The sequence below is a fragment of the Caretta caretta genome, chromosome 5 (genome assembly GCF_965140235.1).
Source record: "Caretta caretta isolate rCarCar2 chromosome 5, rCarCar1.hap1, whole genome shotgun sequence".
NCBI classification, from domain to species: domain Eukaryota; kingdom Metazoa; phylum Chordata; order Testudines; family Cheloniidae; genus Caretta; species Caretta caretta.
The window spans coordinates 71,364,430-71,381,321 of NC_134210.1; the positions used below are offsets into that span (position 1 = coordinate 71,364,430).

Genomic DNA, 16,892 nt, shown 5'->3' on the forward strand with positions numbered 1-16,892 from the left:
AGCATAAAATGACTGTGTGTTATCATGTCTGTAGTATCAAACACTACGTTAAGATTGCAAATCAACTTTAGTTTTCCATTTCTACTTGCTTATAAACTTCCTGAAAATTTCTCCTCTGCTCAAAAGTGAATATTCTGCCCTGGCTGTTTAGTTTTGGCTGAGAAGTACACAGTATAATTCAGGAGATGGGAAAGATAGGCCCAAAGGTGACTTCAGACCCCCTTTGTGCTTTCCTGATCTGGGTTGATACCTTAGGGCATGTCTACACAGCAAAGAAAAACCCATGGCTGGCCTGACTCGGGCTCATGGGGCTCAGACTGTGGGGCTGTTTCATTGCTGTGTAGACTTCTGGCCATGGGCTGCAGCCCAAGCTCTGGAACCCTCCCACCCCGCAGGGTCCCAGAGCGCAGGCTGCAGCCCGAGTCTGAAGTGTACATGGCAATGAAACAACCCCATGTCCCAAGCCCCTCGAGCCCAAGTTGGGCCAGCCACAAGTTTTTCTTTGCTGTGTAGACGTGCCCTTAGTGTAAGTTAAAGAAGCCTAAAGGCTAGGCTTCTCTGACTGCAGCTGGATCCCAATTGCTCAAAGGTTTGCCTTGTTTTGTTGCTATGACAGTATTAACTGAAAATTACTTACCTCATGAAGTCTTTCATTTAAAGTACATGATGTGAGTTGTATCATAGAAAGATTGGTCAATAGATTGTTGAAAATCATGCCTCAAGTTAGAGACCAAAAGGTTAATAGATGAATTAAATTTAGAGCTTCTCTCCTCAAAGCTATTATAGATTCTTAATGTTGATTTCATTTCTTATTAAAGAAATGACTTGGAAAAGTATATGATAAAGTTTAAAGGCAATCTAAGACCATCACGGCACTTGCCTTGAGGGTTTAGCTTGTTTAACATTTGCATCTGTCACTGTAGTACATAGATGCTATTATATTTTATAATATATATTGGAGATAAGAAGACAACAAAATAACTCTAGCAAAATTCTTGTTGATATGGAATTTAAGTAAGTACATTACATATTCTGTCTGAAAAAAAATTAGGGTAATTTATCTTGCTTGGAATTTAGAGAGATGGTTTTGCTCTTGTATAGGCAGAGGAAAATACTGAAATAGAGCAATGATGCTCATTAAAAATTCAGCTGCAGATCTTACTTTCCCTTAGTATGGTTAGGAATTAATAAATGGAAGAGTTTAGATAGGAGCTATTTTACACATACAAAAACAATTGCTAACTTTGAAGCTCTACTTAAGAAAAATCAGATTTAATTTGATTCAAAAACATCAATCTTTTACAAGTTATGATACATCCATGTTTAGTGTGCACTCTGCTGTCCACTCATTGAGTACGTTGTGTATAAATTCTATTGTAATCTGAATGATGTTTAAATGGTTTCCTTAAATTTCACAGAAATTGATGATCCATCTGTGACTAATTGTATGTAATTAGTTACGTAGCTTTTGCATGCAAGTTAGGAAGTGTAATTTGTGCAAAAGCTATTCCAGACAAGAAAATTTTAGTTGATGTAACTGTATGCAAATTTCTCTTCTTACTCAGCGTAGCTTGGACAGACAAATTAAGAGTACAGGACATGTAAATTAACATTAATCTGGGTTATTTTTTTAACTCTCTCTAGCATTGAACTTTTTCCTAGTGATCTCAGTATGCGCGAACACATCCTTCTGCCCCTCCCAGCCTAACTCACCATACTTACGTTTCCTTTTTGAGTGCTTATGGATTCTCTCCTTGCAAGAGACAGGTGTGTTTATACAGGCATCTGCAGGGCTTCTTTTGCTCTTCTCCCCACATTCACTGCTATGCTTCTGCTCTTGTGCTGCTGGGCTGCTCTGTTGGAAATCCCATGACCTGGCTGACTTCCTCCATTACAGATTTGTTTTCTCCTCTTTCAGTTCTCCCATCTTCCTTGCTAAACAACTCTACTACCACAACTTAATTAAACCTCACACCCACGGTCCCAGGTGCATTTTTGTTACCTTTTGGCTCACTGCTCAAACCCTCTGCTCCCCATATGCCCACTTCTCTCTCCACCCAGGAGCTCTCTGATTTCTTCTACAACTACTCTCATCTTTCTCCGTTGTCATAGATGGAGAAGATTCCCTCCACTCACCTCAGTGGCCCCATCACGTCTCCTGATCTCCCTTGTACCCACCCTTGACTTCAATAAGTCACCTAGTTCAGTCTTCTGCACTTAAGGCAGGACTAAGTAATAACCAGACCATTCCTGACAGGTGTTTGTTTAACCCAGTGGCTCTCAATCTTTCCAGACTACTGTACCCCTTTCAGGAGTGTGATTTTTGTCTTCCGTACCCCAAATTTCACGTCACTTAAAAACTACTTGCTTACAAAATCAGACATGAAAATATAAAAGCGTCACAACACGCTATTACTGAAAAATTGCTGACTTTCTCATTTTTACTGTATAATAAATAAATAGGACTAAAAATATTGTGTGTACATTTCAGTGTATAGTATATAGATTAGTATAAACAAGTTGTATGAAATTTTAGTTTGTACTGACTTCGCTAGTGCTTTGTATGTAGCCTGTTGTAAAACTAGGCAAATATCTAGATAAGTTGATGTATCCCCTGGAAGACTTCTGTGTACCCCCAATGGTAAGCATAACCCTAGTTGAGAACCACTGGTCTAACCTGTTCTTAAAAACCTCCAGTGACAGAAATTCCACAGCCTCCCTAGGCAATTTTTTTTCGGTGCTTAACTATCCTGACAGGAAGTTTTTTCTTAATGTCCAACTTAAACCTCCCTTGCAATTTAAGCTCATTGCTTCTTGTCCTGTCCTCAGACATTAAGGAGAACAATGTTTCACCCTCCTCCTTTTGTAACAACCTTTTATACACTTGAAAACTATTATACTGTCCCCCACAGTCTTCCCTTCTCCAGACTAAACACCCCCCTCCCCTTTTTTTTCCCCCTCCCATCTTTTCTCATAGGTCATGGTTTCTAGACATTTAATCATTCTTTTTGCTCTCTTCTGGATTTTCTCCAATTTGTCCACATCTTTCCTGAAATATGGCACCCAGAACCAGGCACAATATTCTAATTGAGGCCTTATAAACACAGATTGGGTGAAAGAATGAGTTGTCATGTCTTGCTTACAACTTTCCTGCTAATACAGGGATGGGCAAACTTTTTGGCCTGAGGACCACATTGGGGTTGCGAAACTGTATCGACGGCCGGGTAGGGAAGGCTGTGCGGATTTGTTCACTACAACACTGATTCATTTACTAAGCACTGTCTCTCCTACACCATATAGAATAAAGCAGTGATTCTCAAACTTTTGTACTGGTGACCCCTTTCACATAGCAAGCCTGAGTTTGACCCCCCCCCTTATAAATTTAAAACACGTTTTAATATATTTAACACCGTTATAAATGCTGGATGCAGAGCAGGGTCTGAGGTGGGGGCTGACCCCCAGTTTGAGGACCCCTGGAATAAAGAGTTTGTTTTTTTTTTATTTGAAAGTGCATATGAAGAAATGCTCATTAAAATAACTTCAAATTCCTTGCTTAGCAAGGAGCTTCTTGCCATACTGTGCAGATTTTGAATTTCAGGAGAGGTTGTGGAAAGTGGTGTATACACATGATCAGGCTCTAACAGTGTAACTTAGGTAGGATCAAAAATATTTGTCTCAGGAGACATGTGCTTGTGTGACCAGTTAAAACTGTATAATGAGTTTATTATGAGGTGATGGGCTGTTAAATTAAACTGGATATTGCCTATTTTAGTTTATTTCTATTTTTCTCTTCATTGTTGTCAAAATAACAGTTGTAGTTGAGGTTTTTAAAAAATACAAAATCCAATTTTTTTAAATCTATTACAAAAAACCAAAACATTGAATTTTCCTCTCCACAAGTTATGATGGGAGAAAAATGAGAGAATCCAAGTACAGTTGAGGATGCCATGCTGATTTTAATGTTTAGCTGGGAGATGCTAACAGTGTTTTTATGCCACATAAGGTAGCACAAGCTAGCAATCAGTGGCAGCCCATTGGTGGGAGCAGGGGGAAGTGAAAACAAGATGAGAGCCCAAAAACGGTGTGTCTATTTAGATGTAACTGACAATATAAAATGTACTTTCTTGCCCCTAAAAACCAATTTAGTAGTAAAACTGTGGAATTGGCTGTGGAGAAATGGATTCTTGACTTCCACAAAATATGTAAAACTGTGTGTAGGGGGCACTTAACTTTATTATACTGCCTCAAAAAAGAGGTGACTTAAAGTAATAAAGATTAATAAGTGGTTTTAGTGTCATCCACCTGCTAAAATACACACCGTTTATTGGATTATTTGAAAAAATCTAGTTTGTCTGTATGCTTCCATAATCTGAGTGCAAATGTGAAAATCACATATGTTTTCATAATAAAATGTTAAGAAAATGAATTCATTGTCCTGTATATAATCCTGTTTGTGTGGGTTGTTCTTTTTTCTTTCCTTTTTTCCCCCTAGCCTCATAGACTGTTTTTTGTTAGACTCAGCAGCTATCAGCATTTCTATGTCTCCTACTGGAGACTATCTAGCTTCATCACATGTAGATGATCTTGGAATTTATCTATGGTGAGTACATAATACATTTTAATAAATATTCAGAAATATACCTATTTGGGCACAGAATTATGGAAATTGGAGATGGGAAAAAGGCCTCTTGAATTACCCTATCCTTCTACTGCAAATTAAGAATTGTTCCTTTCAGTATATTCTCCATTATTTTGTCTTCTCCAGTTAAAAATTCTCAAAAGGCTTCCATTCTTAGAGGGACAATTCTACCATTAAATATCTCATGATCTAGACACTTTTCCTAACAATTAGCTGATTATTTTCCTTTTTAAAATTTTCTCCTCAGTACTGCTTAGTCTCAGAAGGAGAAAGAGGAGCAGAAAGCCCAGTAGCTCAGGATAGTTCCGCTCCCTCCTTCCCTGTCCCCTCCAATGGAAGGCTCCTTTGCTTCTTCCTCCCTTCCTTGCAACACCCAGGGAAGGGAGAGAGGAGGCCCTGCTGCAACCCATCACCCACCAAGCCTGGGAGGAGGAGGGTATGGAAATGCAGGAGCTATCGGAGGACCAGATGAGAGGTTGTGGGGGGCTGAAAAGGGCAGAACAGATGCGAGAGCAGAATTGATGGAGGGACTAGGGAGACAGGATTGATTGGGTGGGTTGGAACAATATGAACTGCTGCACAGATATAGGGGTGGTGATAGACTTCCTCCCTGTCTTAGATCACTTTAAAAACTGCCAATATAACAATACTGGCAAACTATCCTAGTGCAGAGACAGTGTACACCAGCAAAAAGGTCCTTTTGTTGAGTATAACTTATACCATTTCCCAGCGTGAATTAAGCTAAACCATTCAAATGGACTTAATTTTGCAGGTATAGCTGTATCTACACTAGGGCTTTTGTCAGTATAGCTAGGTTAGCAAAAAAATATATTTTAATCATCATGACTATGCCAATAAAACATTTTAAGTATAGATTAGGCCTTATTTGTCACAAGCTTCCCTCATACACATTTCTGCTGGTCATAGAAATTGAGGGAATAATTGCTATTTGATGATGATAATCATAATTTGGGAAATCGTTGTATAAGCAGTGTAAATGTAAAGCACTTTACAAACATTAAGCCTAAAAACTGGTGGGTAAGTCTACCTTTTTAGAGAGAAACCGCAAAGATTAAGCGAAGTAACGCAGTAACTGAGAGCCAGAAATCCCAGCTCTTGTCCTCCACTCAACATAATAAACACACATTCTAGGGAACGAGAAATTTAAGATGTGCTGCAATTTTGCCATTTGTAGTGATGGCTTGTTGGTCTTGAAATGTGCTTTTGCAGCATGATTTTTAAAAGCATGGAAGTTATTTTTCACTTGTACCAATATTTTACAGAAAACTTTTTCCAAGTTTTAGACTTTCTCTGTTAGTTTTTGTAGAGATGAGTGAATCTAATCTTGAGAAAGAAAGTCAGTGATTTGTCATATTGTAGTAATATCAGAAGTTTAAAAAACAGTTTAAAATAATTGTCCACATGTTTGTCTTGAAAAAAAGTCAAATGATGTTTTTAATGTGTCTCTGTCTCGATTATTCAGGTCCAACCGTTCCTTGTATTCACTTGTTTCTTTACGGCCACTTTCAGCAGATTATGAGCCTTCTGTAATAATGCTTCCTGGAACTTGCCCTACACAAGGTAATCCTGAGATGTAAGAGGCTTATTCCTAGTTGTGTAATGAACCTCAAATAGCAGACTTTTAATTTTCTCAGTGTACAATTCAGTATTTTTGACCATAAAGAAATTAATGTAACAGGAAAAATTTGCTTATAATTAAAATAAGGACTCTTTTCTACCATCTCTGGGGAAATTACTGTTTTAAAATGTAACACACTAACCTTAGTCCCTAAAATTAGTTCCTGCTTCTGGATCACATGACTTGCTCAGTCACACAGGGAGACTCAGGCAGACATAGGGACAGAACCCAGATCTCCTTACAGTGCATTAATCATAAGACCATCTTTCCTTTCATGTATGTAATTGTATGCATATTTGTGTGTGAGCAATTCTATAAATATTGTACACACTTCAGTAGATGAATAGAGTCTAAGGATTATCAGCAGAGTCCCATAATCAGTAAACATTTCCCTTCCCCTTCTCTCGGTTGTCCCTGTCTGCTTCTCCACACACAGAGATCATAAATGAGTTTGCTGCCATAATATATATTTGGATTATCAACAGCTACTCTGAAAGGCACATGTAACTGTGCTAGCCAATCACTTTTGTTGTTTAATATATTACACAGTTAGTAACATCAAATATTTGCGTCTAATATTTTTGTTCATCCTGTCAAAATTTTAATAGTAGTCAAGAAACTAGAAAAAACTGTCAAATTAACTTTATTTTGATCTAATGCAGCTGATCTCAAATTAAATTTGGTCAGACTGGTACCTGAACAATTTTTTTAATCTTTTCAGGTTTCCCTGATTCTAGATTACCTATAATAGTTTGTCATTGTATTAAATAAAATTTAATATTTCAACAAAGTATTTAAAAATATCTCTAGAACTCAAATATATTTTCATGTAAACATCATACATCAGTGCTGATATAACTTGTTTTGGTTTACATGTGTTTATAAATGAAATTTGTCTCTGAAAGATGTGGACATCACAGGAGATGAAGAAACAAGCAATGAAATGATTGATTATAATTCACCAGCGCAATTGGAAGAGCAGTTAGTGACCTTGTCAGCACTGTCTGAATCAAGATGGAAAAACCTCCTCAATCTTGATGTTATCAAGGTAATATTACATGCACACCTCATCGTGAAAAGCTTTTATTATTGTGGCCTCTGGGCCAGAACTTGTGGTCCTGTCCCACCTACTTTGGATAGTTCTGGTAGCACAAGACAAGACAGCTGACGTAACCAGTTGCCTTAGGACTCCTTTGGAGTGGAGGGACTCCCTGGGTGGTACAGGAATTGCATAAGGACTCTTGTATCACTACCTCAGCCACTATGGCCACTACACTGGCCTGTTTTGAGGGCACTTTCCAGTCAGACCAGTTTAAACACCCCTATGAATCTGCTCTACGTTGTGCCACCAGACCAGTGCCTGGAAGAGAGGGGTATGAAAAGAGGTATAAAGACAGCTTTACATGCCCCCCATGTGCTGCATCAGGCATAGAAGAGCTGGTCTAAAAGACCATCCCTCTGTCTTCAATATTATTTTAGGATTTTTCATTCGGAAAATACGTAATGCATTTCATAATGCCGGGGACAGTTTTGTAGATGTACTCTTAAGAGTCTTCTTAACTTTAATCAATAAAACATTTCCCAAATATAGAAGTGTTTATTTTTCTAACAGTCCTGATTATCTTCCCAATAAGGATTTCTTTTTTAAACCTGTAAAATCAAAAACTTTTTTATAATAAACCTAATGATTTTAATTCAAATGTCTAAACAGAAAAAGAATAAACCAAGAGAGCCACCAAAAGTTCCCAAATCAGCTCCATTTTTCATCCCAACAGTTCCTGGTCTCATACCACGATATGCTGCTGCTAAGCAAGAAAACGATGGACAGCAGGTAAAGATAAAACTGAATAGAGTTTGAATATTTTGTATGTTTTTCCCTGCATATCCCAGGCATACTTTAAAAGTCCTGTGAATAAAATTTTGTCAAAACAGTTTTTCAGCGCCAACTGTTATATAAAACAAATTTATATCCCAATTCCTCAAAAGTTTTTTCCTATCCATAAAAAATACCTTCGTAGGATGTGAAAGTATACATTGTATATTGGTATATGCTCCAAGTGATGTGTGACCTTTTTTTGTTTTGTTTAGTCAAAGGTAGTAAACCTCGGAGTATTGGCACAAAAATCTGATTTCTACGTTCAACTTGAAGAAGCCTTGAGCAGTAATGAGTGTAAGTCAAACTATTAATATTGGGATAAATGTCTGAGTTCTGATGAAGTATTAGTATGTCATGGAAAAGAGGTCTATCATATATTTGCAGAGACAGTGGCACTAGGCAAACAGTTAAAAAATAAATAAAATATAACCACTACATAAGAGAATGAGACTGACTTCTTAAAGATAATATGCTGCAGTACCTTGAAACTTATGATGACCTGACACTGGTCTGCGAGACAGGCAGTAAATGCTTAATGTAATGTCTGCACATCTGATGCTTTTAAGATGGTGATTCTCTAGAGCTATCTTAGGGTTTGTCTACACTGCCCACCGGATCTGTGGGCAGCGATCGATCCAGCGATAAATCTAGTCTAGACATGATAAATCGACCCCCCCCCGAGCGCTCTCCCGTCAACTCCTGTACTCCAGCACCTCGAGAGGCGCAGGCAGAGTTGACAGGGGAGCAGCAGCCATCGACTCACCGCAGTGAAGACACCGCGGTGAGTAGGTCTAAGTACGTCAACTTCAGCTACCTTATTCACGTAGCTGAAGTTGCGTAATTTGGATCAATTCCCTCTCCACCCCCTGTGTAGACCAGGGCTTAGCAATACCTTTTTATTAACTTTTATTGTGAATGGCCTGCTCACCATATTTTAGACAATTTAAGGCTTGTGATCTCTTCCTGATAATTTAAACATAAGGCTTTAACAGAAATAATTGGTTATAAAAATAATCCTTTGGTAACTTAACGCTTAGTTGGTGTATTTTGAAATTGAAATGCTTTGAATCACCTGTAGAGATGCATATACTTGGTGGATTCATTTGCTTGTTTAAATGGTGCCTCTGCAGAGCCACTTTAAAATAGGATTTTAGAAGCAACTGTTAATTAAAAAGAGCAGAACTTGAACATCAGTAGGTTGTCACTGGAGACTTGTTTGTAAGCCAGCTTTACTAAGATTTCTTCTGCTGCTTCTTAGACCCTTCAAATAAGGTTTCTGAAGTGAGCCAGCTTATTCTGTCACGCTCAAACGAAGGAGGAATGTATTTCAGATTTAACATTGGGTATAAATGAAATTTTGCAGACAACATACACTGGCAATTAAAGTAAGGCAGTCCTTGGTAGGGTTGCAGAGCGGTTTCCATTGTAACAATTTCTCCTGTTTTCACATGCACTCAACTTTCACATTTTGGATTATTTTTCATGCTTTGTCTGTCCTAAGCTATTTTTTTAAGTTTGATTGAAAAATTTTCAGTAGTTTGAATTGTGGGAGAGTAAAACAAAAGAAATCCTTCTCATTTTTTTAAGAACAAACTATGCACGTTTTAGGACCAAGTTCAGCAAAAAGAACTCAACATCAAGTTCTAGAGTAAATCACAAGCATGAAGAAATTGTCACGTTTTTAGTCTGTGCCATTTTGCTGCATTCTGAAATAGTCTGCAAACTTAATTTTCACTTACCATATGTTTGTATTGTTCTGTTGCAATGATAAAGTTGTCAGTATAAAAACGGAGGTGCTGCTGTCCTGTCAGCCATTTTCTACAGAAAACTGTTTCCAGCCAAGTACTGAGCTTGATCCTCCAGCCACTTTGCTTGTGGAATTTTCATAGATTTCAAAGGAAATTCTGTGTATGGAGTGACTACGGAATCAGACTCAGTGCAACTGGGTGGTGGGGATGGGAGTGATTTGGAGAAGGCTATTTCCTCACACCCCTCTACCAAGGTCATTATCGCCCAGCCTGGTTATTTCTTACTGCTTTAAGAAAATTGAGGATTTTAGTTTAAAGGAACTATCAGAATTAGTAGACTCAAGATTTATCCATCTTTTCTCCCTTCCTCTGGTGTTAGTAGGTACGTTTTACGTAGCATATTCTATCATTTGGTGACTGATACTTTTTGATTTAACGTTCCCTGCCATAGTGCTAGTTGGTGATAGATTGATAAAATTAGGTACCTTTTAGATCCTATTTTGTGTACAAGAACTGGTATACATTTCATACAGTGCATTTAGTATCTCAGTACACAGCACTATACTGGATCTTTTCAAAGCTGCTGTATAGACATGTGTAAAACCTTTTTGAACAATTACAAGTATTCTCTGAATATTAACTCTGTAAATATGGTGCATATTTGTATGCTTTTCTTGTTTAAGAATATCTCTGGAAATTAGATGCTGCATTTTACCAGCACTATATTAATGTGACTTTTTTACAAATAAAAAGTAGTTTTATGGTTCTTGCCTCATATGTAGCTACTATAACACTCTAGATGGTAAAGGTTTTTTTAGAAACAATATAATGAAGGTTATGGTCTCTTCTCAGTAACTTCAGAAACTCAAACTCTAACAGAATACAAAGGGTATTTAAGATCACTAGTTTATGATCTGTTGCATTAGAAGTTGATCTTGTCATCAGCTTTTACTTCTGAGTTTCAAAAGAAGCATAACTAAAGGTATCAAAAATCAGGTAGGATTGTAGTATTTGGAAATAGTGGGTAAGAAGAGTAATGAAGAGAAAACACTTAAAATTACAAAGTGGCCATCTTTCTGCCATCATGCTGGGGGACATTAATCACTAGCAAAAGTAATAACTTGAAAAAGCATTATATAACTTTGATTAAATAAATAATTCCATGTTTTACTTAAATAAAGGCTTGCCTCAACCAAAGTGCTATTCAACTCACATGTCTTGGTATATATTGTATCAACAGCTTGAAAGTGGCAGTCTGCACTTTTTCTTATGCCAAGAATTAGTGGTTCATGATAAGGTGGTGGCTAATGGTAAGACTAAAGTTGTTAATGATAAGCTGTACAACACTTTGAAGGCACCACAGTCAGAAGGCATAAAAAATATTCATGAAGGTAGTCCTTAGGGAGAGCCAAACTCCTACTACTGGTGATGAGATTCAGATACGTACTTCCTCTCAATATGTGATGGAACAGTAATTGCAGACAGAGATGACATTCTGAAGAAACCAAAAAGAAAAAACCCCAACAAACTAAAAGACTCATCTAGAATGCTACCAAATAGCAGTTCAAAGATTTTGAAATATATTTTTTTCATATTGAGTGTTTCTATGTCACTTCATTGCAAATGTTTAACTGTTTCTTTTTTAACGCTTTAACACAGATAAGTCTCCACTTAGTATTCTAAAGGAAATGGGACCATCTAGTATTGAGACAGAGCTAAGAGGCTTGGCTCCAGATGCTGGTGGCTCTGTAGAGGTGATGAAAAGCTTTTTGAGACTGATTGGGACAATGTTGAACACAAAGTGTGACTTTGAGTTGGCCCAGGCATATCTTGCATTGTTTTTAAAGGTAACTGTATATATTTTGATACAATTATTGCTACTGCTGCTACTTCTTATTATACCATAATGGTACATTGCTCTGTAAAATAGATAAAATCTGTCCAACAAAAAACAGACCTGCTTTGAAGAATTTATCATCTTTTATGGCGGTAGATTCTGGTTTACTGAAATGATTTACTGTATCTATTGACTGATTTGATAACCCTACATTTGAACACAATACATTGCTTATGTTCATTTTGTTTTTTTTCCAATTTGCCATTCGAATATGACTTAATGCTTTTTCTTAACCAATAGTTACTTAAAGTGTAGTTAAATAACTGTTACCTATAAACATTTCATTGCATTTGTTCTTTTCACCCCAGGAGTTGTAGTTTTCAGCTTGCATCTTAGCCTGCTGATTTTGAGAAACTATGACTTAAGCACCAGTGGGTTAACATTGAATGTACTCCAGGAGGTGTGAAGATTACCAAGTTGTCATAACAGCTACCCGTCTGATACCAAGTTGTCATACTTTAGCATGGCAACGGGCACTCTTTTAAATGGAAGTGGCTTTTTAGTAAAATGGTTCTTAAAGTTGTTTTCTAATGATGATAGACTGTGTAGATTGTGCTAGTTGAGAGAGACTGTTTTTATTGTACTATAGCGTAGGAAAGGAATTACAGTTACAACTTTTTAAAATTTTGTCTCTTTAGATTCACACACTGAGAGTCTCCATTTAATCAAGGCAGTTTAACAATCTTTCAGAGATTAAAATTTAAGGGAGAGGGAGCTATTTAAAATTAGTTAGGCTAAAGAAATACAAACATACTCTTTATTTAGAGTCCACAGGGGGAAAAAACTGTCTTTCTGTGATACCTGAGCACTAATATATTGTAGAACAGGGGTAGGCAACCTATGGCACGCGAGCTGATTTTCAGTGGCACTCACACTGCCTGGGTCTTGGCCACCGGTCCGGGGGGCTCTGCCTTTTAATTTAATTTTAAATGAAGCTTCTTAAACATTTTAAAAACCTTATTTACTTTACATACAACAATAGTTTAGTTATATATTAGAGACTTATAGAAAGAGACCTTCTAAAAACGTTAAAATGTATTACTGGCATGCGAAACCTTAAATTAGAGTGAATAAATGAAGACTCGGCACACCACTTCTGAAAGGTTGCCGACCCCTGTTGTAGAATTTAGGCAGAACAGAAATTCCGACCTCAATGTGACCGATAAATTTAACTGTATAAAGAAAAGTGAACAGCTGGCCCAGTGGTACTGTTGCCTGATGTGTTGATTGTATATTGATTACATTACTGATTTAGTTTTCCCAGTTAGCACTCTGAAATTTGGCAGGTTCTTGTCCCAAGATCAGGCTCAGTATTAGCAGAATTACTGTTCAGTTGGGAGCCCCAATGTGTACAGTTGCAACACTCAGACTTAGGAAATCACACTGTATTTATAATAGTTTTATTAACACGGTTAGCAAAGTCCCAAACACTGTAACTCACCATGGCAAAGATAACACAGAATGAGCTAAGCATCCATATACTCATACCATCTCTTGCAAAACAATCTGAAGTGTTAGTTGTCATCTTCCTGCTCCCCATGATCACCATCACCAGTGGTCATCATCCTGGCATATCACCGCAGGCGCAAAGGCTGGGATACAGCTTTTCTAATGTTACACCAACACCACTATTCCTAATGCATATTCAGTCGGGATTTCAGCCCCTCTTCCTCATTTGTAATTCCTCACCCTACTAATGCTGTGGTGCCATTCTTCCATAGGTTATTAATTTTTTTACCTCAAGTTTATTATCATGGTAAACAAATTGACATACATGCTATTCTTGTGGTCAGATATCTGTTGATGTCCCTAAATAAAAATATCCCCAGCTGGTGTAAACTAGCATCTTCAGTAGTTTGCAACATTTGTGATTATTACAAAACAGTAAACAAAGCCTTGTGCCATCTTGTGACTTAAGGTCACTGTTTGTTTACTTATGTATGCTAACTTATTGAGGAACTCCTCCTCACGCTATAAGGCTTTATACTTATGCTAACTGCTTAAGCTACCTTATAGGGCTAGGCTGATCAGTCTCTTGTAAAAAGAAAAGGAGTACTTGTGGCACCTTAGAGACTAACCAATTTATTTGAGCATGAGCTTTCGTGAGCTACAGCTCACTTCATCGGATGCATACTGTGGAAAATGCAGAAGATGTTTGTTTTTATACACACAAATCATGAAAAAATGGGTGTTTATCACTACAAAAGGTTTTCTCTCCCCCCACCCCACTCTCCTGCTGGTAATAGCTTATGTAAACACCCATTTTTTCATGATTTGTGTGTATAAAAACAAACATCTTCTGTATTTTCCACAGTATGCATCCGATGAAGTGAGCTGTAGCTCACGAAAGCTTATGCTCAGATAAATTGGTTAGTCTCTGAGGTGCCACAAGTACTCCTTTTCTTTTTGCGAATACAGACTAACACAGCTGTTACTCTGAAACCTGTCAGTCTCTTGTGTTTCTGCTATCCATTCCTTACTCCTTTATTGTTTACTTACTATATAACTGTGACTACTCCATAGCTACATATTGACTACATGGGCTACAGTATAGTAGTGGTGCAGTATGCTACCCTGCATGGGATTAAAATTTGTTTCTGAGCTCTGTCCCTTGCTCCAGGTCAACATGTGCTAACTATGTGAAGTCACTATGCTCAGCCCCAAGATAAGAGGAGAGTGCCTGGCTTCATTCTTTTTGCATTAGTCAGTAAAGGGTCATTTGAATAAGCAATACTGATTGGCTTCAGAGTGCTGAATCCAGCCTGTCTGTGCCAGAGGGAGACTGGCTGTGATGCAGGATGTTTAGGAAGAGCAGAGTTACTCCTTGGGAAAAAGATGGGAGTGTATAATGATCATATCTTTTCATTCATATATATGGTTTGGCATTGTGTTTGAGAAAATTTGCTGCCTTCTCCTAGGTAATACATAGAAAGTAGTAGTAGAATAACTGATGGTAAAAGGGGTCTGACAAAATAAAGACAGCATTAAATTGAATTTATTAAAAGAAAATAACTTTACTTGGGGCATCACTGAAAGGAAGATGTTGGGTGAATAGAAAAGTTGACACCCCCTCCCCCCCGAGTGTGATCATTTGAATTTAAATAATTGACTACTCGTTTTCATTTCAGTTGCATCTTAAAATCCTTTCTTCAGAGCCAGTCTTGCTGGAAGAAATAGCCAAAGTGTCAACCCAACTAGAGGAAACCTGGATCCATTTACAGACTCTCTTCAATCAAAGTCTGTGTGTGTTAAATTATATGAAAAGTGCTTTGTTATAATGTGCCTTTGTTCCTATTTAAGAATGCTAATGTTGGATAAAAATCCCCTCAGCTTGCTGGTACTTTTTACATTGCAGATAAGTTTCTGATTCCAACAATACAGCTTTTATATGTCTTTGTTAAATAATACAGAATTCAATATTTAACTTTTATTTAGCTCATTTAAATTCAGTGTCAAAAATTGAACTTACAAATTTTTAAAATGTAAAGTGTCCCATTAAATGACTACTGGAGGCAATGTAAATTATTTTTAGAGATGAATAAAAATTAAGGACAAATATAGCGTAGCAAAGCTATAGTATCATGACCAAAAACATAATGGGGCAGCAAATTATGAGAGAGAGAAAGCAATAAACCTGCCAGTCTGTGTATATAAAATACTTTGTGTTTGTTAGACTTATGCTGTAGCTTAAAAAAAGCCATTACTTTGTTAACAAATGTTAACTGTGAGCTAAAATAGTGATACAGAAACTGCACACCTCCTTGAAGCCAAATTGTCATTGTCATGACTAAGTGCTTGCTAAAGCCAATTTGAAGAAACTAGTTTGTTTTCACACTCTTGTAAATTGTGTTCTTTTTATTCAGATCCTTTTTACTCAAGCAAAGATTGCCAGCTGTAATATCAAAGATAGAATGTAAAAAAAAATTTCATTTGCATGTATGAAATGTATTATCTTGAAATTTTTTGAGACTCCATTAGTGATAATGGGGAATAAAAGCATTCAGATTGACGTTCATTGTTAGCAGCACTGAATGTTAACTATGCAAATGAATATTACCCTCAATAAAAAAGGTATCTTAGTTTTTCTTTCAAAGAGAATCTTGAATTTTAAAAGGGTCTGTTTCAAGTGCTGCTGGTTCAGAATATGTCTAGAAGCCCAAGAATGCTTTTCTGTTGGACAAGTTAGTTAGTTCATTCTGTTTCATGCACTACAGATAGAAGCATTGTCTCACTGAGTAGCTGGTGTGTATATGTAGTTTAGAAAAACTTCTGATTAGAAGGGGCTGGTGCCCACCTAGGGCTGTGATTTTGTCATGGAGATCTCAGAAACTGTGAATTTGAATGAAGTCCATGAACCAGAGTGGTGTTGCGACCTGTGCACGAGGGTGCAGCACCACTCAGATTTGGCCCGTCCATCCCTCTATCTCCATCTGTGGAGGGACAGATGAGCCAAACCTGAGTGGCGTTGCGATCCCATGCACCAGATTGCAGTGCCCAGAGGAGGGAGCTGGGACCAGCCCTGCAGGACAGGAGCCACTGATTTGGGGTGAGTGTGAGTTCACTCTCCAACACCCCTCCAGTCCCAGGCCTCACTTTTCAGTGCCCCCTGGCCTTGCCATAAATTTTTTTCCCTCATCTCTGCTGTGAAATTTACGCAAAATTTCTGTGCCAAAATTCTAATCTTACTTATATACCATATGACACCATAAGTATGAAACAGAAGTAAACTGATTAATTGCCATATATGAATAACTTTTTTCATTCCACTGTAACCACTGACCTCAGTTTCATTGTTTTCTTTTTAAGTAATCTGTTCTAGAGCAGCTCATGCTTATTTATCAAAGTGTGCTATGCTACCTGATGCAAGCTCTGCATTAAACTTTCAGGGTGCATGGGGCAGGGTTGCAAAAATGAGTTGAAAAAAACAAATGTAAATATTTTACAGAATTCAACTGATATTTTTCTCCTCTGTGTTCTGAAAAGCTGCCAAATGTCAAAGCATCCCTTCCTTCAGCCAGGAGAGGGTGTAGTGTTCATACTTCAGAAGGTATAACCTCTACAAAATAAATTGGCTGTCAGGAGATATTTGAAGA

At 37.5% G+C, this 16,892-nt stretch overlaps 1 protein-coding gene across 1 annotated transcript in view; it reads left to right on the forward strand.

Annotated features, from left to right (window-relative positions):
- The window catches only part of WDR36 (WD repeat domain 36), a 53,400-nt gene extending 37,503 nt beyond the window's left edge, over positions 1–15,897 (forward strand). The window contains exons 17-23 of the mRNA XM_048850382.2: positions 4,493–4,600; positions 6,123–6,220; positions 7,184–7,326; positions 7,990–8,109; positions 8,367–8,448; positions 11,562–11,749; positions 14,928–15,897. Coding sequence (XP_048706339.1) covers positions 4,493–4,600; positions 6,123–6,220; positions 7,184–7,326; positions 7,990–8,109; positions 8,367–8,448; positions 11,562–11,749; positions 14,928–15,077 — 889 coding nt within the window. The 3' untranslated portion in view covers positions 15,078–15,897. The remainder of the gene's footprint in view (positions 1–4,492; positions 4,601–6,122; positions 6,221–7,183; positions 7,327–7,989; positions 8,110–8,366; positions 8,449–11,561; positions 11,750–14,927) is intronic.
- Positions 15,898–16,892: the final 995 nt, after the last annotated feature.